This window comes from Chlamydomonas reinhardtii, chromosome 1, assembly GCF_000002595.2.
Source record: "Chlamydomonas reinhardtii strain CC-503 cw92 mt+ chromosome 1, whole genome shotgun sequence".
Classification (NCBI taxonomy): Eukaryota; Viridiplantae; Chlorophyta; class Chlorophyceae; order Chlamydomonadales; family Chlamydomonadaceae; genus Chlamydomonas; species Chlamydomonas reinhardtii.
This window is the reverse complement of record NC_057004.1, coordinates 6711660-6727997: the sequence shown is the minus strand read 5'-3', so window position 1 is coordinate 6727997 and position 16338 is coordinate 6711660. Positions and strand designations below refer to the sequence as shown.

General features: G+C 65.1%; 3 protein-coding genes across 3 annotated transcripts; 2 read left to right on the top strand and 1 right to left on the bottom strand.

Annotated features, from left to right (window-relative positions):
• Position 1: 1 nt before the first annotated feature.
• CHLRE_01g048300v5 (uncharacterized protein) lies at positions 2-3953 on the bottom strand. Its single transcript, XM_043058918.1, has 4 exons — positions 3522-3953; positions 2755-3390; positions 1243-2589; positions 2-1042 (listed from the first exon to the last, which is right to left on the bottom strand). The coding sequence occupies exons 1-4, from the start codon at positions 3678-3680 to the stop codon at positions 323-325; spliced, it is 2862 nt and encodes a 953-aa protein (XP_042928832.1). The 5' UTR covers positions 3681-3953; the 3' UTR covers positions 2-322.
• A 120-nt stretch (positions 3954-4073) lies between these two features.
• Positions 4074-6796, top strand: CHLRE_01g048250v5 (uncharacterized protein). Its single transcript, XM_001690170.2, has 7 exons — positions 4074-4318; positions 4556-4635; positions 4993-5064; positions 5177-5254; positions 5500-5643; positions 5824-5973; positions 6223-6796. The coding sequence occupies exons 1-7, from the start codon at positions 4252-4254 to the stop codon at positions 6337-6339; spliced, it is 708 nt and encodes a 235-aa protein (XP_001690222.1). The 5' UTR covers positions 4074-4251; the 3' UTR covers positions 6340-6796.
• Positions 6797-6843: 47 nt separating this feature from the next.
• On the top strand, positions 6844-15949 carry CHLRE_01g048200v5 (uncharacterized protein). The gene is made up of 17 exons (XM_001690169.2): positions 6844-7558; positions 7690-9024; positions 9180-9291; positions 9459-10085; positions 10284-10475; positions 10635-10695; positions 10907-11831; positions 12014-12240; positions 12446-12583; positions 12774-12917; positions 13061-13158; positions 13345-13599; positions 13754-13934; positions 14068-14127; positions 14269-14496; positions 14648-14744; positions 14904-15949. Exons 1-17 carry the CDS (start codon positions 7054-7056, stop codon positions 15521-15523), a joined length of 5805 nt encoding a protein of 1934 aa, XP_001690221.2. The 5' UTR covers positions 6844-7053; the 3' UTR covers positions 15524-15949.
• Positions 15950-16338: the final 389 nt, after the last annotated feature.

The following is a 16338-nucleotide window of genomic DNA, read 5'->3' as shown; positions in this document are numbered from 1 at the left end:
GTGTTGTTACTAAACTGATGTCCACCGCAAGCGCACTGTGACTGCCGTAATTTATGCAAGCCCGGTAGTTTCTGCAGTTGGTGACAAGCTCAAACGGCCTCATCAACACTCAACGGCTCAAGTTGGCTTCTATATGGCTAGACGTAAAACTCAACACAATCCCCAATTCCTCATCCTCGAACCTCAACGCCGCGCCAAGCAACCCTGCCCCTTACCCTGTCCCATCACCTTCACGGCCAAGCAACCAACACTCGACAACGGGTGAACAACCAGAACACGCAGCAAGCACCAACAACAATTTTGCGTCGAACCCTAGCCACTGCTATTGCGTAAAACTGCTGATAAGCCGTCGTGCGGCCCTGAGGCCTTCAGCACTGCTGGCCGCGCATACCCAGCGCTTGCCGGCTTTGGCCTCTGCCACCTGCACCCACATCGCGCCGCCTGCTGCGTCCATGCAGTCTGCCGCCCCATCACCGCTGACCGCTGCACCTGGAGCGCCCCCAGACCCTGCTGCCCCGTCCACCTCCGTCTCTCGCCCCAACGCCTCCAGCATCGCCTTCTGGAACCCAGGCAGCAGCCGGCACGGCACGGCACACCACCCGCCGGCTCCACTGGCAGCTGTGGCACCGTCGGCCGCCACAGCCCTGCCTCCCGAATTGCCAGCCCCGGTCCCAGCAGCCGCAGCCGCCATCGGCCGCACCTTCTTCGCCACCGCCCGCAGAACCGCCGCATACTCCTCCGGAACCGGTTCCTTGGGCGGCGCGGCCGCCTGCTGCCGCTCCCCGGCACCCGCAATGCCCCCTCCGCGCCCGCCTCGCCCGCCGCACGGATTGCTGTACCGGCCCCCGCGCCCTCGCCCGCCTCCGCCCCCGGCCCCGGTGCCTCTGCCGCCTGCTGCTGCCGCTACGTCCGCGCCGCCACCGCGCATCTCCAGGTGCACCTGCGCCACCAGGCAGGGCAGCGGCGGGAAGGGCTGCAGCGCTGCCTCCAGCGCGGCTGGGCTGGGCACGTAGCCCGACAGGCACAGCTGCTGCGGTACGTACTGCAAGGGGAGAGCGTGCGATAGCATTGCATGTGGTGAGAATGCGGACAAGCACCCTGGGTAAAATCAGCGGAGGCGCGAAGACTATGCACAAGCCCAGGCCGGCATTGCCAGCTCTAGTTCCATGTTGTTGGACCCAGCACGCCGCCACCCGCGACCCGCCCCACTTTCCAAGCCCAGCCGAAGTGCGCAACACTCACGTCCGGGGCCAGCGTGCGCCCTAGCGACTCCACAAAGCCCATGTAGCGACCGCCGTCATTGCTGCCATGTGCGTGCAGCACCAGCCGCCGCGGCAGCGGCGCGCCCTCTCGCAGCCACGCCAGCAGCGCCGGCGCCGCCTTGAACCCCGCCACCGCCAGCTCCACCTCCAGCCGCCCGCCCGCCGCTGCGAAGCCGGACAGGTATCGCGCCGCAGCCGTGATCTGCGGCGGCAGCCGCTCCTGCAGGGGCGCGCCGCCGACGTTGCCAATCGGCCCAAACAGCCGGAACTCGCGCGGCTCGCGGATCATGCGCGGTGGCGCAAGGTTCAGCTCCGGCACACGCACGTGCCGCACGGGGCCATCAACGGCGTCGCCCACCAGCGCGTGCACCAGCTCCGCCAGATCCACCAGCGAGCTGACCTTGCCGCCCAGCGTCACCGAGGCCGAGGCCACATCCAGCACCAGCTCCTCGCGCAGCTGCTGCGGCAGATCGCTGCGGCCGCCAAACATGTTGAATCCGCCCATGCCGGCGCCATGCCGCGACCACTGCGGCAGCTCCTGCGCGGCCAGGCTCTGCACCTTCCAGTCCCGGTTGCGCACCCGCACCACTTCCACCTGCCTGGGCAGTGCCTCCAACAGCTCGCGCGGCGTGCGCGCCGCCGGCAGCAGGTGCCGCGACAGGCCGCTCAGCGTGACCTCGCGCAGCGCCTTCAGCCGCGCCAGCCCCGCCAGCTTGCGCCGGCCATCCCGGTTGCACAGCCGCCCCGCGCTGCGCGTGCTGCGGCCTTCCATGGCTGCTGCCGCCTCCGGCCCCGCCAGCCCCCGGCGCAGGGCCTCCTCCATGATTGCCTCCGCCCGCGCCGCCCCCAGCACCATCACCTCATCTAGCGACAGGCCGTACTCCATCGGGTTATCCAGCATGTCCTGGATGTCCTCATCGCCGTCCAGGGCCACCTCGGCCAACATCTCCTCCAACGCCAGCCGCTCTTGCTCCCTGCCGTCGTCACCAGCAGCAGCGGCTCCACCCTGCCCCGGCGCGCCGGCCCCTTCGGGGCCAGCCGCGTCGTCCTCGCTGTCTGAGCCAGCGCTGGGCCCGGGTTCAAAGGGCTCCTCAAAGTCAGCTGAGTCGTGGTCCCCGGCTGCGCTGAGGGTGAGGTGCGTCAGTTCGCTCAGCAGCCGTATGGCGCGGTCGTGATACAGGCGTAGCGGCAGGCTCAGCCGCCGCAGCGCGCCCCCAGGCGGCCCCGAGTAGGCGCCGGCTGCACCAGGCTTTCCGTCATGGCCACCCGCACACGCCAGCTTCTGGTAAACCTCCGTCGCTCCTTCCAGCTCCCAGCTGCCAGCCAACTGGGAAGCATGCCAGGGAACGCGTGAGATGTATCAGTTTGGGTGCCATGACTGACCAGAGCCCATTACCGTAGCAGCAACACCAAATCAACACCTTGCTGAGACGCAACGTTATACTTGTCAACTTTGTCCCCCGTGATGCTGCCCCACCAGCCCGCCACCCACCTCCAAGTCTGTGAGAGACGGCCACGCGGCAACAATGGCGGCGGCCGACTGCTCGTCCAGCAGCAGCGGGCTGCGCACGAACTCCGGCAGCTCTTGCACGTGCATGCCCTGCTCCGCGTCCCAGCCGTACCGGTCGAAGTGGAAGCCGTCTAGACTGAAGCTGCGCGAATACAACGACTCCTCATCGCCGTAGTAGCTGTCATCCTCAAGCGAGTAGCTGCGGCCGTCCGAGTACTCGTCATCTGACATGTAATTTTCCGAACCGTCATCGTCGTACATGTCATATCCGTCATCGTCATAGTCGTAGGCGCACCGGATGCGGCGGCGGCGGCGCCGGTGCCGGCTGCCGCTACCTCCGACAGCGCCGCTGTCCTTCGCGGCGCGCGGCTGCGGCTTGGGGCGCGCGCGGCGGATGCCGATGCTGGTGAGGCGCAGTTGCCGGACGTGATTGAAGGCGCCAGCAGCGCCGAGACCGCGTAGCGCGTCCCATAGGGCCGCGGGGCCGGCGGCATCGGCGCCGATGGTGAGGTCGACGGTGGCGACGCGAGGGAAGCGCTCGTGCAGGCCGGACAACCCCTCCAGCGTGCGCTCCCAAGTGCTGCTGCTCATGTCCACGCTAATGCGGACCTTGTAGACCTGCGCATTAGGAGGGAGCGAAATTAGGGGTTAATCGGGTTGTGGGTATGATCAAGCGAGGGTAGCAAGCTGTGCGGCGTGGTGGCCCGGACTCCACTGAAGCCCATCCGCAACTGGTTCTAACGTCTCACGTGGGAGTTGACAAAAGTCCTCATGGATTTCGACACCAGACGCAAAGAGTGCTTGATAGGAGTCGGCAGGGCAGCGAAGAAAGCCCTCTGTGCCCCATCATCCGCCGTGGTGACTGCGTCGAGGAGGTTTATCACGCCTTCGACCGCCGCGTCGCCCATGACGTATTCCTCAGTTAAAGCGGCTTTGTGGGTCGTCATGTTCTATGCGCAGAAGGTGATCTATTCGCGCCAAAAGCCAAGGCTTCTATTCAGGACCCATAAGCACGTTCCTCGTGTCATGCAGAGTTAAACACGATATGCTCATGACACTTGGAGTTGCCTTGTCTTGTTTTGTGCTCGACCGAAGCTGCAATGCTTACAAGCAGGGACAGTTCGACCAAGCAAGGGTGCCCAGCATGTTGGATGTGCCACCTGTAACCGGATTGCAATCCTATGCTCGTCCCCAATCCCCCGCAAATGAAGCTGCGAGCGAATGAGGGGTCCGCTCCTCATGCGGCACAACACCGGTTGTTGCAAAGTTAAGGCCACGATTTTATACAACACAAATCCTCTGCATAGCTACAACTACGGCGCTGAACGCCTGAGTGTCCTTTTCGCGTCTCCACTTCGTTGACTCGCCTCTCCAGCACGCGGATTGTCCGGAAAGATAGGATAACTATCACCATCATTCACTACTCTGTAGTAATTACTTCTGGTTAAGCGGTGCCCAGCGCCTGCCGCGGACGGGCACATGGAGGACCCGTCGCTGCAAGCAGCGTTCGACTACCCAGCGCTGGAGGAGCTGGACCCTAGCCTCGGTATGTTGGCGAATGGGTTGTAGCTTGCAGAGGTGTTTGGGGGAAGGGGTGGCATGGGGTGGGTACTGGGGTTTGCAAGCTGTCCGCGTCTGTCCGCGATACGGGGCCCCTGCCTGGCGCACCCTCAGTGCCACGCCCCGTCGCCCATGTTCGCTGCATGAATTACACTGGCGTCACATATGCCCGTCACCCATGTTCGTACAGCCCATTGCATGAATTGCAATATGTGCATTGCAGTGGATGGATTCCAGCTCTTCTATGAGCGAGAAGTGCCATTCGAGCTACGCTCCGCTGTTGGGGTCGACCTGCCAACGGAGGTGCGTCACTTACTCGGGCGGCATGCCGTCGGGCTTTATAAATGAGGATGTCACTTAGTGGCTCTATCAGCAATCGGGCCTAGCCCTGGCCTGAATCAGATGGCGCTACCTGCGCTTGCCTACACCAGCCCACCCATCTCTGTGGAAGGCAAGGGTGCCATGATGCTGTCCTGCAGTGTCATGCAGGAGAGGAAGTTGCAGCTTGAGGCCACCGCCGCACGCCAAACCAAAACACAGCATCCTTCATGCGGCGTGCACATCACGGCAAACGCATGCAACTAGGCAGTTTACGCGCTGCGCCTGTGGCGGCTGTGTGACCTGGCGACAATGTTTCCGCCCCGCTCCTTCCCGGAGCAGGTCGGGGCTCTGGAGGCAATCCGCGTTAAAATCCTCATCAAGTCAGAAGGCGGGCAGCCCAAAACCATACGGGTAAGCGGAGCGGGGCAGCTGCGCAAGCTTGAATTGTGTTTTGGGACCTTGCTGGCCCTTGGAGCACCCACGAGCGCCGCCCTGCCTGCCTGCCCACATGTGTGCGCCGCAGGTGGAGCTGACCAGCGAGTCCAACCTGTTTTTCCTGTACATGCACGACCTGGCAGATGTCACCTTCAAGCAGATGCAGGTAATGCCGGACCTGGGATATCATAGGCAGTGGGGTATGGATGCTTCGGTGGACAGGCGCGTGTGTACCGTGTGTGCAGCACGCTGTGGACGGCTGTGTACGAAGAAGTGGCTGAGGTTGGCGTTGAGGCTGGGGCGTAGGACAGGCGATAAGACCGTTGCCATCCGATAGGGTAGCGCGATGTGGTTGCCATAATTCCGCCACAGCATTCAACCTGCACGGGCGGTCCTTCTTGCCGCCAACAGGAGACGCAGCGGCTGATGATTGAGTTCCCCGACTACCCCACGGTGCTCATGCGCATGCTGAACCAGTGCATCCGCGAGCCGCACATCTACCTGGCTGTGTTCATCATGCAGCCCACCGGCGAGGGCCGGCTGGACTTCATCCAGGTGCGAGCCTTGCCGTGCAAGACACGCAGGGGGGGGGGCGGCGACTTGAAACAGAGGGATTCGGGCCTTAGGATGCGGGCCACGAGGCGAGGGCAAGAATGGGAATGGGTGCATCAGCAGTAGGTACCTGGCCGTTTAAGGTTCAATCTTTTGCTAAAGCGCCATTATGTGTCCCTGTAGAACATGGAGTACAAGTTCGTGGAGCTGCTCAGCGTTCGCTTCATGGCGGCGGGCGAGGACCTGGTGCGGGCGCACGTGAGCTACCGCTACAACGTGGTAAAGGCGCGGCTGCAGCTCATGACGGCGCGCCTGGCGGACATCAACGCCATGGTGCGAGCAGCGGGCTTTGCAATCGTGACGCGCGGCTGCGCTTGTCGGGTACATAGATGCGCGGATGAATGTGGGCTGCAAGGTTGTGCGGGTGACAGTCATGGGGCTGAAGGGGCTGGCCTCGACGATGAACCGTGGGCTTCGATGTGACCATTGGGCACGCTCGGCTCCCACGAGTAGTGCGCCCCCGCTATGCAGCAAGTCACATACCGTACTAACCTGATTTTGGTTGTCCTTGGATACGCACAGGTCAAGGTCAAGAACCCGAGCTTGCTCCTGCAGCTGCAGCGGACGCCGCCGCGCTTCCCCGGCATGCCGCCGCCGCCTCAGTCGCCGGCGCAAACGTCCAAGCCGTTCTACCCTTGATAGGTGGAGGTGCGGCATAGTGAACTCAATTCAAAGGTGAACGATAGCCTTCTTGTGTAGTTGTTTTTGGTGTCGGTGGATTGGTAGGAGGTGGCTGAGGCGGCGTGAGGCGGAACGTGTGCAAGGTAGCCTACGGTTCGTGCACATAAACGATGGTCTTGAGCACAGCCCGACGCGCATGTTCATACTTTCATTCTTTTATAGACGTAGCAGCACAAGCATATCTTCTTAGATAGCCTGAACGACGAACGAGTATTTGGTTCGCGGGCAGCTCTGGGAGCGACAGCTCGCGACACAGCGCTTCAAACAGTGCTTGCACATGATTTATTCCATCTTGTATATGTGAACGAGTCAAAATCCATGATCGACCAGCACTACCGGTGCTTGTACACCGCGCACCTTGTCAAGAAGAAGAAAACCTGGATTGATGGCTTCCTACATGTAAGAGACGGCTCTTTTAGCCTGTATGACGAGAACGGAAAGATCCTGCAGAGCGGCGTGCGATTTTCTGCTAGCCACCTAAGCGATGGCACGCACGTCAAGGAATTCGCCGGGCTGCTCGTAACGGTGGACGCGCCTTGCGAACCCTCGGAGCTTCCAGCAAGCCTACAAAGCGGTGGCTCCATCGCTGGAGCGTTCGAGGGTTCGGCGCCAGCGAAACACGTTGGGGCCCAGTCAGCGCCTGCGCCCACGGCGGCACCACGCTCCGTGCCTATGCTCGGCCGTCGCGCCGCCTTCGCCCGCAAATTTGAACCGCCCAGACCTCTCGGCGCGTCCGGAGCCGCGCCAGCGAATGCGACTGCGCCCACCGCATCGCTACCCCAAGCTGGCCTTCAGGGCGCCCAGGGGCTTCGCTCGACGCCACCCACTTCGACCTCAACGGTGGCAGGCGCCTGGGGTGTGGCACCCGCAGCAGGCGTACCTGTGAGGGCCGCGCCTGGCTGGGGAGGTAATAGCTGGCCTGCGCCGCAGCACCCCAGCCAAGCACCTGTGCAGCAATGGCAGCCGCCTGTTCCGCCGAACGCGACGCAGCGGCCTGCGGCTGCTGGTGGCTGGGGCGATCTGGGTCGCGCAGGCGACTGGCCGGAGGAGGTGGAGGCACGGCAGCCTGCAACTGGCACTCGTGGTCCCGGATGGCAGCACAGCGCACAGAGAGGGCCCAACGGCTCTGTTGCAGCGCCAGGGCCGAACCCCAGTGCTGTTGCCGCGACGACCGAAGGTGGGTGGCAGAGGCCTATCAAGAGACAGCTGTGGTTGGCGGCTGGAAGCGCATCACGCGTTCAGTCTTTCTTTGACACCGTTGCTTATTCCCATGACCATCGCCGCGATTACTTTCCACTGCACACGCAGATGATGACATCCTGGCCCTGCTGGGACTTGCACCCACTGAGCCCGCCCGCCCGCCACCGCCGCCGTCGCGGGCACAGCTGCACCACCAGCAGGCCTCGCCGCCTCCCAGCCACTGGCCCGCAGCGCCCACGCCCCCAGCCGGCCCCCACGGCACGGTAGCAGCAGCATTTGATGGCCGCACCGGCCATCTGGGTCATGGTTGGCCCGACGTGAACAGCCAAAGCAGGCATGTGGGCGACACCGCCGGCGGTGCCGGCAGTTGCTCTGGCGTGCGGCCCTCGGCTTGGGGAGGATTGCCGCCCCAACAGCAGCCGCAAGCAAAGCGATCCCGCGCGGGCATGTGGGCGGACTTCGCCTCACAGACAGCCGGAGAGTTGGGTGGTGACGATGATGGGCTGAATGAGGATGAGCTCGGTGTGGAGGGCCCGGCTGACCCAGATGCAGGCTGGGGCGTGAGCGGCCGGCCCGACCCACATCGCGGCGGCAGCAGCGGCAGCGGTGCATGGAGCGGCGCTGGCGCACCCTTGGCGAACACGAACACGCAGGCTGCCGCTGTGGCTGCGGCGCGACGTCGGTGGGGTGCGGATCCAGAGCCCGAGCCGGAACCCGAGGCACCCGTCATGCTGGCTGCTAGTGGCAGTGTCGCCCGAAGTGCAGGTGGAGCAGGGGTCCCGGGCATGGAACCGGACCGCCCGCCGCCGGACCTACAGCGGCAGTCTCACCAGCCTCACCAACTCCCCCAACCTCATCAGTCTCATCCATCCCACCAGCCTCACCAACCCCAGCAGTTTCACCAGCACCACCAGCACCACCAGCCCCATCAGCCGCATCAGCCCCATCAAGCGCCCCAGCAGCAGTGGGGCCAAGTACGCCAGCCAAGGCCAGGGCCAGGGTCGGTTGGGCCTGCAATACCTCGGGCGCCTGTTGCCAGCGCGCCTCCTGTGGCAGCGGATCGAGCTGACGCCTGGGAGGGCCTGTTCGGCGGCTTGGACGACGCCGTTGGAGAGCAGCAGCCGCTTGCAAACAGGATGGGTATACCGGCTTCTGGCGCTGTAGCAAGGACGGGCGCGTGGGGCCAAGGACCAGCAGCGTCTGTGAACGCAGGGCTGGATCAGGCGGCGGCAATGGTCCGGTGGCAGGAACCACAACTCCAGCCGCAGCAGCAGCTGCAGCAACAGCATGCACAGCAGGGCGGCATGCCTTCCGGTCAGGCAGGCGGCGCGAGAGCGGCGTCAGCGCCGTGGAAGCCACCGCAGCCCAATCCCCAAGCGGCATCCACAGTGGCTCTTGTGCAGGGGCGCGGCCCAACCCCGTCAAGCGGTGGGGGCGGCATTGGTGAGTTGGAAGTCTTCGGCGACGGTGCATACCGTACTACACATTAACCCGCAATTCCATCCCCTGCTGTGCGCCATGCAACCATCGTACCGGCCTGGCGCTTCCTGGCATTTCATTGCCTGACCACCGCTGCACTCCCTCCGCTGTGGTGGCAGGCCTGGCCAGAAGCGGCTTCTCGGCGCTGGCGCTGCCGCCGCTGCACAGCCCGGCGGTGCCGCAGCGCTTGGTGGCCATCCCCGCCGCATTTAGCGGCCCCGATCACTACAGGTGGACTGAATCACCGTAAACACGTCGTCTTCCCGTTCGCGTGGCCTCATCCACCTTTCGGCTGTGTCCTTGTCACCGATTGCTGCGTTGTGATTTCTTGCATCTCTGTATAGGTCGTGCTGGCTTGTTAAACCGCCTGCGCTGACCTTCGGACCTCTGCGACACAGGTCCACGCTTATCGCCGCGCTGGTGGAGGAGATCAACCTGCGCCTGGGCGAGTCGGCGCAGCAGTTCTTCGGCATAGCGCGGCACCTGCTGGCCGCCACGGCTTGGGCTGGCAGTGGGGCCAGCTGCGGTGTGCGCGGCGGCTACGACAACGCAGGCGGTGGTGCAGGGCGCGGAGGGGCCGGAGGACGGGGTTTCGGTGGCCAGCAGCAGGGCCGGGGCACACCGGGCAGGGGGCAGTTCATGCCGGCCGCAGGGGCTGGTGGCGGTGGCGGTGCCGCAGGGGCTGGTGGCGGTGGCGGTGCCGCTGGCGGCTTCGCCCGGCTGCCGCCGATGCAGCAGGCGGCAGAGCTGGAGAAGGCATGCAGTCACAGCCACGTGCCGTACTTCGCCTCATGCACGCTGAACATGTGGGTCAATCGCCCTGACGGCGGCAACGGTGGCGGCGGAGGCTTCGGCAAGAAGCGTAAAGGTGGCAGCGGTGGGGGTGGCAGCCGCAAGGGCTGGGGCCAGGGCGGCGGAGGCGACTCGGACATGGACGACGGCGACGACGGGCCATCCACGTCCGCACCCAAGGCGTCGTACTACCTCATCGTGCCCAACGTGCGCAACCGTGTCAAGCACAGCAGGTTGGTATCAGGGATTGCAAACGTAGACAGTACGTCCTGCATGATCCCACCGAGCGATCGCACCAAGCGATGAGCACCGGCGTAGGCAGTACGTGCTGCATGATCCATGCAGCCGCCGCCCAGCCATAACGCACAGCCCGTCCCGGAACCGCCCCATGCCTGACGCCATGGGCCCGACGCGCTGACCACGGCACGCAGGCGCCACGACCTCTGGGTCATCAGCTCCAACCCGCTGCTGCAGGGCGGCGTCATGGGCGCCGCAGGCGACGGCGCCCGGGCGGGCGCGGGACGCGGCTGGTGGGCTGTGTGCCGCAGCGTGTGGCACGGCCCGGACCGGGACGGCAAGTTTGAGGTGGAAATGCTCACCGCTCCGCCGCCCGGCTGCACCAGGTGGGATGGGGGTTGTTGGAGGTTGCTGGTTTCGGTTCGATGTGGATCCGATTTCTGGGGCCAGGAGGCCAACGCTGGGTGCATGCTGTGGCCGCCGGTGGGTGGCCAGATCTGTAAGCTGGGCGCGTGGACCCGAAATCGACTGCCACCTGGCCGCAGGTCCCAAACGGTGTATGCGCTGCGTGGCCCCGAGGTGCAGTCGGAGGTCCTCATGGTGCAGGTAAGGGTGTGTGGCTGTTATCATTATCATTCCCATTAAGAACCGGAGACACGACGACGCATGCGGGACACGTAGGTTTAAGACAACTGGGGTGGTTCGAAGTGCACATGTGCGCAGGTTGGGACGCGCAAGCGGGGAGCGGTGTGCAGTAAGGCCAGTGCTCGGCCGGCTAGCCTGATGCGGCCTCCTTGCTCGGTGACCGCACCTGCAGATGTTGGAGAGCATGGGGACGCCGCCCGCCGCCATTGGTGCGGGCATTGCTGCCACCGCAGCCGCAGCCGTGGCGGCCGCACGAGCCGGCAGCAGCGGCACCCAGCATCAGCAGCTGCTGCCGCTGCTGCGCCACCTGCTGGCGCTACAGCCGCCAGAAAAGCCGCTGGATCTGGCGGCGGCGGCGGCGGGGGCTGTGGGGGCGGCGGCGGCGGCGCCCGGGCGCGCCTTCAAGAAGCCCCGCGTGCAGGTCAAGGACCAGGATGCCGGGGCTGACCGGGCCGCAGCCGATGCAGGAGAAAGCGAAGACGAGGAGGGCGGCGATGCCGAGTGGCAGCAGGAGGAAGGGGAGACCGGCAGGACCAGCGGCAAGGCTGTCAGTAACAGCAGCAAGAGCGGTGGAGCCTTTGACCCCGTGGCCATTGCGCGCGAGCACATCGCCCGCTTCCGCCTCAACAGCGACCAGGCGCGTGTGCTCATGCACTGTGCCTCCTGGTTCCTGCCGCACCCCGGCAGCGGCAGTGGCAACAGCAATGCGAGGGGCTCCGCTCAGGGCGGCGGCGGCAGGAGGACTGGCAAGCTTGCCGGCGCCGGAGCGAAAGCAGGCGACGCTGAGGAGGCCAGTGAGATGGCGGAGCTGTGCGACGATGAGGAGGACATGCTGCTGCTTGGTGATGAGGATGACGATTTAGTGGCGGCACCAGATGGCGGCAGTGGAGGCAGAGCTGGCGGTGGCAAGAAGGCTGCGCAGCCCCGCCGTGCCGTTCGGCGCTGCGTGCTCGAGGATGATGAGGACGAGGAGGACGGCGGGGAGCCGGGCCATGCAGCTGCCGGCGGCACTGGGGCAGGGGGCACCGCGGGAGCGTGGGAGGCAGCGATGGAGGTGCAGGCACCTGTGTGCCTGGTACACGGGCCCTTCGGCTCAGGTGCGGGCACAGTCTTGTTTCTGTGGAGGACTTGACGTACGGCCGTATGCAGACTGCGTTCACCACCTGTCAGCAACGGCACTCAGCTGCATCCTTGCTCACAGCCCTTCGCGCACAGCCCCCTACCCATTCCACCTACCTGATACCAGTCGCCCCCTGACTCGCATACGACCGCGCCCCAGGCAAGAGCAGCCTGCTGGTGGCGCTCATCTGCATGCTGGTGCAGCTGGGAGCCGCGCAGGCGCAGGCTCTGCAGCAGCGGGCAGCAGCGGCCGCGGCCGGGCGCAAGCGGGCAGCAGCCGGCCGCAAGGCCAGCGCCGCAAGCGCAGCTGGAGGCACGCCGCTGGTGCGGGTGCTGCTGGCGTCGCACACCAACGTGGCTGTGGATAGAGTGCTTGTTGGGCTGCAGGTGTGCCGCTAGCTTAGGTTCGTTTGCGCTGGAGGCTTACTTCCTCCCTCGCTCAGCATCCCTCTACCAACACCTACCTTTCAACCGCCCACAAACTGGCACGCCCAAGTCTCCGCAACTTACACACACACCGACACACACACACACACACACTTATTCTTTCCCCAAAATACACACAGTCTGTCTCTCTCTCTTGGCCCCTCAGGACGCGGGCTTCGGCGACTTCCTTCGGCTGGGCAGTGTGGACCGCATCGCGAAGCCCGTGCTGCACCGCTCGCTGCGGGCGGGCGGCGACGACAGCGGCAGGGGCGACGCGGCTGCAGAGCTGCGCCGCGCCCTCAAGGTGCGGCGAGAGTGTCCAATTATATAATGCCATACGCCTTCTGCCCTGAGCCTGGGCGCCTGGCACCTGTGTGAGCGAGGCCACCCCGCCCCATTCCCTTTTGCGTACCGTAGGGGGTATGCGTCACCTGCTTTACTTGCTTCGTATCCTTGCGCGTCACTGACATGGTGAGTACCTCACCCCACACCAGGACGCCTCGCCTGCCGATGCCGCCTACATCAACGCCGAGCTGGCGGCACTGGCGGCCGGTGCGGAGAAGCAGCGGCGGCGGGCGCTGCGCACCTGCCCCGTGGTGGGCGCCACCATCTGCTCCCTGCTGCAGCCGTCATCGGAGGTAGGTGCGGACGTACCGGCCTTGTCTCGCCGTACGTGACTACTTCAAGGGATGCGCATCCCCACACCTGCACGGCGGGATCTTAGCCGGTAACTCGCGCCGCCCACCGCCGACCTCCCTGCTCTTGCTGCTGCTGCCCCCAGGACCACATGGGCTCCGGCTTCACGGTGGTGGTGCTGGACGAGTGCAGCCAGATGACGGAGCCGCTGTGCCTGGTGCCGCTGCTGCGAGCCAAGGCCAGGTGCGCGCGCGCGAGCGAGAGAGCGTGCGCATGGGTGTGGCAGACCCGGCAAGCAGACCCGCCCAATGCATCATCCTCACTCTCACCTGCTGTCCTTACGCATCCGACCCTGACCATACCAATGTTTCACCTCGGCTCCCGCGCCCGCTCCCCTCTCGCCCCTGCGCCTGCTCGCGCCCTGCCCAGGTTCCTGGTGGCTGCCGGTGACCCGCAGCAACTGCCGCCCGTCATCGCCAGCCCAGCAAACCTCACAGCTCCGGCACCGCAGCACCAACCTGGTCCCGCCTCTGGCCTGCAGTGGGGGCCCGGGGCGGTGGGGGCGGCGGGTGCGGGCAGTCAGCGGGGTCACCCGGGCGCCGCCACGGACAGCCTGCTGCGGCCGCTGTTCGTGCGGCTGTGCCAACTTGGGCACGCCCCGCACCTGCTCAGCTACCAGTACCGGTAAGCAGTGAGCACACCTGCCTGCTGCTGTGTTTGCTGCGGCCGTGACCGTGGCGGTTGCCGTGGCCGTGGCCAGAGGACTTCAGTCTGGCAGGTGCAGCCCTCAGCATTGTGTATTGATTACTGCCGTGCATTGCGCTCTCTCGTCCCGCAGCTGCCACCCGCGCCTATCGTCCATCGCCAACGCCGCCTTCTATGAGGGCCGGCTGCGGGATGGCGTGACCCCCGCCGACCGGCCGCCGCTGCTGGTCGGGCTGCCGCCCCTGGTGTTCGTGGAGAGCGGCGGTCAGGCGGCGGTGGACGCCTACACACGCAGCAGCTATAACACGCAGGAGGTGAGTACGGACAGCTGGCAGAGGTTTGTACGTCAGTCGCACGACAGTGCTCGCGCGCCGAGTTCTGGCGGGCTTACTCCATGGTTCTCGTCACCATTCCCCTGGCCGGGTTGTACGGCCGTGCGCACCGCAGGCCCAGCTGGTCTCGAGAATGGTGGCGGCACTGCTCGCCCAGGGCGTGTCGGCGGATGAGGTGCGCACGTCCGCACGCGTCGCACGCGAAGCGCTGCCCACCCTGCACACAAATTTGCACCTTGCAGTCATGCCAGCCAGCATCCTCACCAAACCATCCCACCCGCACCGCTTTCAACCGGCCTGCCACATATCTCCTCAGGTAGGCGTCATCTGCTTCTACCGGGCCCAGGTCGGCGCCATCCGCCGCGCTCTGCAGCAGGCCGATGCGGGTGGCGGCAGCAGCCGTGCGCCGGGCGAAGCGGGCAGGGGCGGTACCGCTGCTGGTGGTGCAGCAGGGGCCGGAGACCAGCAGGACGGGCTGGTCGGCGAGGGTGGCGGCGGCCGGGACAGCGGAATGGTGCAGGTGGCGACCGTGGACTCTTTCCAGGTGGGCGCTCGCTGGCAGCCCAGGGCAGGGCAGGGACCGACGTAACCCCGCCCGAGAACACTCAGCTAGGTGTGCTATTGCGGCTTCATCCGCTTCTCTGGCGCTTGCCACCCTGTGTTCTATGTGTGGAACGCCCGCGCAAACGCCACAGGGCGCTGAGAAGGAGGTGGTCATCCTGGCCACCACGGTCAGCCGCGCCGCGGACTTCGCCTCGGACGCCAAGCGCCTCAACGTGGCGCTCACCAGAGGTGGGTGCGACATACAGAGGCGGCGGATGCAGGCCATGCCCTTCATGTTCCGTAGCTGGCCACTGCCCACCTCATGGGTACACCTTGCTGACGTGTAGCCACGACCACATCGCCTGCACACACGCACGGCACCCACGACTCGGTGCTCGCCCTGTCCAGGCCGGCGCCACCTGCTGGTGGTGGGCTGTCCGGGCGCGCTGTGCCAGACGTCCCACGTGTTCGAGGGCATCATCCGCACCTGCCAGGAGGCCATGCGGCGGCCGCCACTGCCGCAGCCGCCAGCAGCAGCAGCACAAGCAGCAGCCCAGCAGCAGCATCAGAGCACGGGCTATGCTGGTGGAGGCGGTGGTGGTGGAGGCGGCGGCGATGCCCTGTACGTGTCCGGCGCTGGGCTGCTTCGGCTGCTGGAGGGGACGGCCTGTGAACAGCAACAGCCGGGCGGCGTGCAGCCATTGTACAGCCCGGCAGGCGGAGCGGCGGCGGCGCATGCGCATGCGGGGGGCAGCGGCGGAAGTCGAGGCGGCGTCATGGCGTGGCAGTCCCACGCCGCGCACGCGCAGCGGCAGCAGCAGCAGCAGCAGCAGCAGACCGGGGGCATGTTGCCCCGTTACCAAGGTGCGCAGGTGCTGCTAGCTCAGGAGTGCAGTAACACCCAGCAGCAGCAGCGGGCAGTCAGTGCGGGCGGTGACTGCCGCAGTGCACATTCTCCCGCCGATGGATGCTGGGAGCCAGCCTCGGCACACCATGATGCGGACGACGAATTTTTCGATGACATCTAGGATGGGCGGGCCCTGCAGACATGGAAAGAGAGACACGCGCCAGCTTTTGCGTGCTGTGCGCTAGGTGTGTGCAGGACTGAATGGCTTGCGTGAGGTATGAAGGATGCACGCACGATTTGGCGGGCTACCCTGCAGCGATACCGTGCATGTTTATGGCAGCAATGACTAGCCAACTGCATAGCGTTCGTAGAGGGTTTTCTCCCCCACGATGTCGGGTCTTGGTGGCGACGCGTAGTCATAGCTGGCAAGAGACGGCAAGAACACGTGGCGAAGTGACCTTGCCGCTGGCGCTGAAGCGCGAAGGGTGCACGGGCATGGCTTGTGGCCACGCCGATGCCAGTTTTGGATACTGAATAATCCCAGTAACATCGTAATTATAACGTGTGTTGCCATCGCGTCATTTGAAAGCGGTCGCGACTCGCCGAAGTTTAAAGGGGTTGGATTTAGATCCAGCAAGTTAAGCCTTCCTAATTTCCTATGCTAGTGGCTGCACTGTACCTAAAACATTAATCAACACAAGCCTCAGCATAACGCAGTCTATGGCCCTCTCGTCCGCCGCGCTACTTTGCAGCGCAGGCATTGGCGGCCGAAGCGGCGCGCTCCATCGCAGGTGTAACGGATGCTGTCTTAGGACGCAAAATTGTCCAGTAAGGCACTTCAAGCCCTGTGAGTGGTTTGCGGGCGGCCGCGCCGGCAACAATTGCGACCCATAAAAGCGCTTGCGGCGCCGTCGCACGCCGAGGACCAGCACCCCATAAGTGCGATGAACGCTTGCAAACAGTATTGAATCATCTTGTCGCATGCGGGGCCACACC

Excerpts from the sequence above, each read along its gene's own strand:
- CHLRE_01g048200v5 (XM_001690169.2), top strand. The coding sequence starts at position 7,054 with ATGCTCGGCCGTCGCGCCGCCTTCGCCCGCAAATTTGAACCGCCCAGA. Across the intron at positions 13,935-14,067 it reads GCAGCTATAACACGCAGGAG|GCCCAGCTGGTCTCGAGAAT; the intron begins GTGAGTACGGAC and ends TGCGCACCGCAG. Across the intron at positions 14,497-14,647 it reads CGACCGTGGACTCTTTCCAG|GGCGCTGAGAAGGAGGTGGT; the intron begins GTGGGCGCTCGC and ends CAAACGCCACAG.
- CHLRE_01g048250v5 (XM_001690170.2), top strand. The coding sequence starts at position 4,252 with ATGGAGGACCCGTCGCTGCAAGCAGCGTTCGACTACCCAGCGCTGGAG. Across the intron at positions 4,319-4,555 it reads GGAGCTGGACCCTAGCCTCG|TGGATGGATTCCAGCTCTTC; the intron begins GTATGTTGGCGA and ends TGTGCATTGCAG. Across the intron at positions 5,065-5,176 it reads GGCAGCCCAAAACCATACGG|GTGGAGCTGACCAGCGAGTC; the intron begins GTAAGCGGAGCG and ends TGTGCGCCGCAG.
- CHLRE_01g048300v5 (XM_043058918.1), bottom strand. The coding sequence starts at position 3,680 with ATGGGCGACGCGGCGGTCGAAGGCGTGATAAACCTCCTCGACGCAGTC. Across the intron at positions 3,391-3,521 it reads GGACTTTTGTCAACTCCCAC|GTCTACAAGGTCCGCATTAG; the intron begins GTGAGACGTTAG and ends CCTAATGCGCAG. Across the intron at positions 2,590-2,754 it reads CGTCTCTCACAGACTTGGAG|TTGGCTGGCAGCTGGGAGCT; the intron begins GTGGGTGGCGGG and ends CATGCTTCCCAG.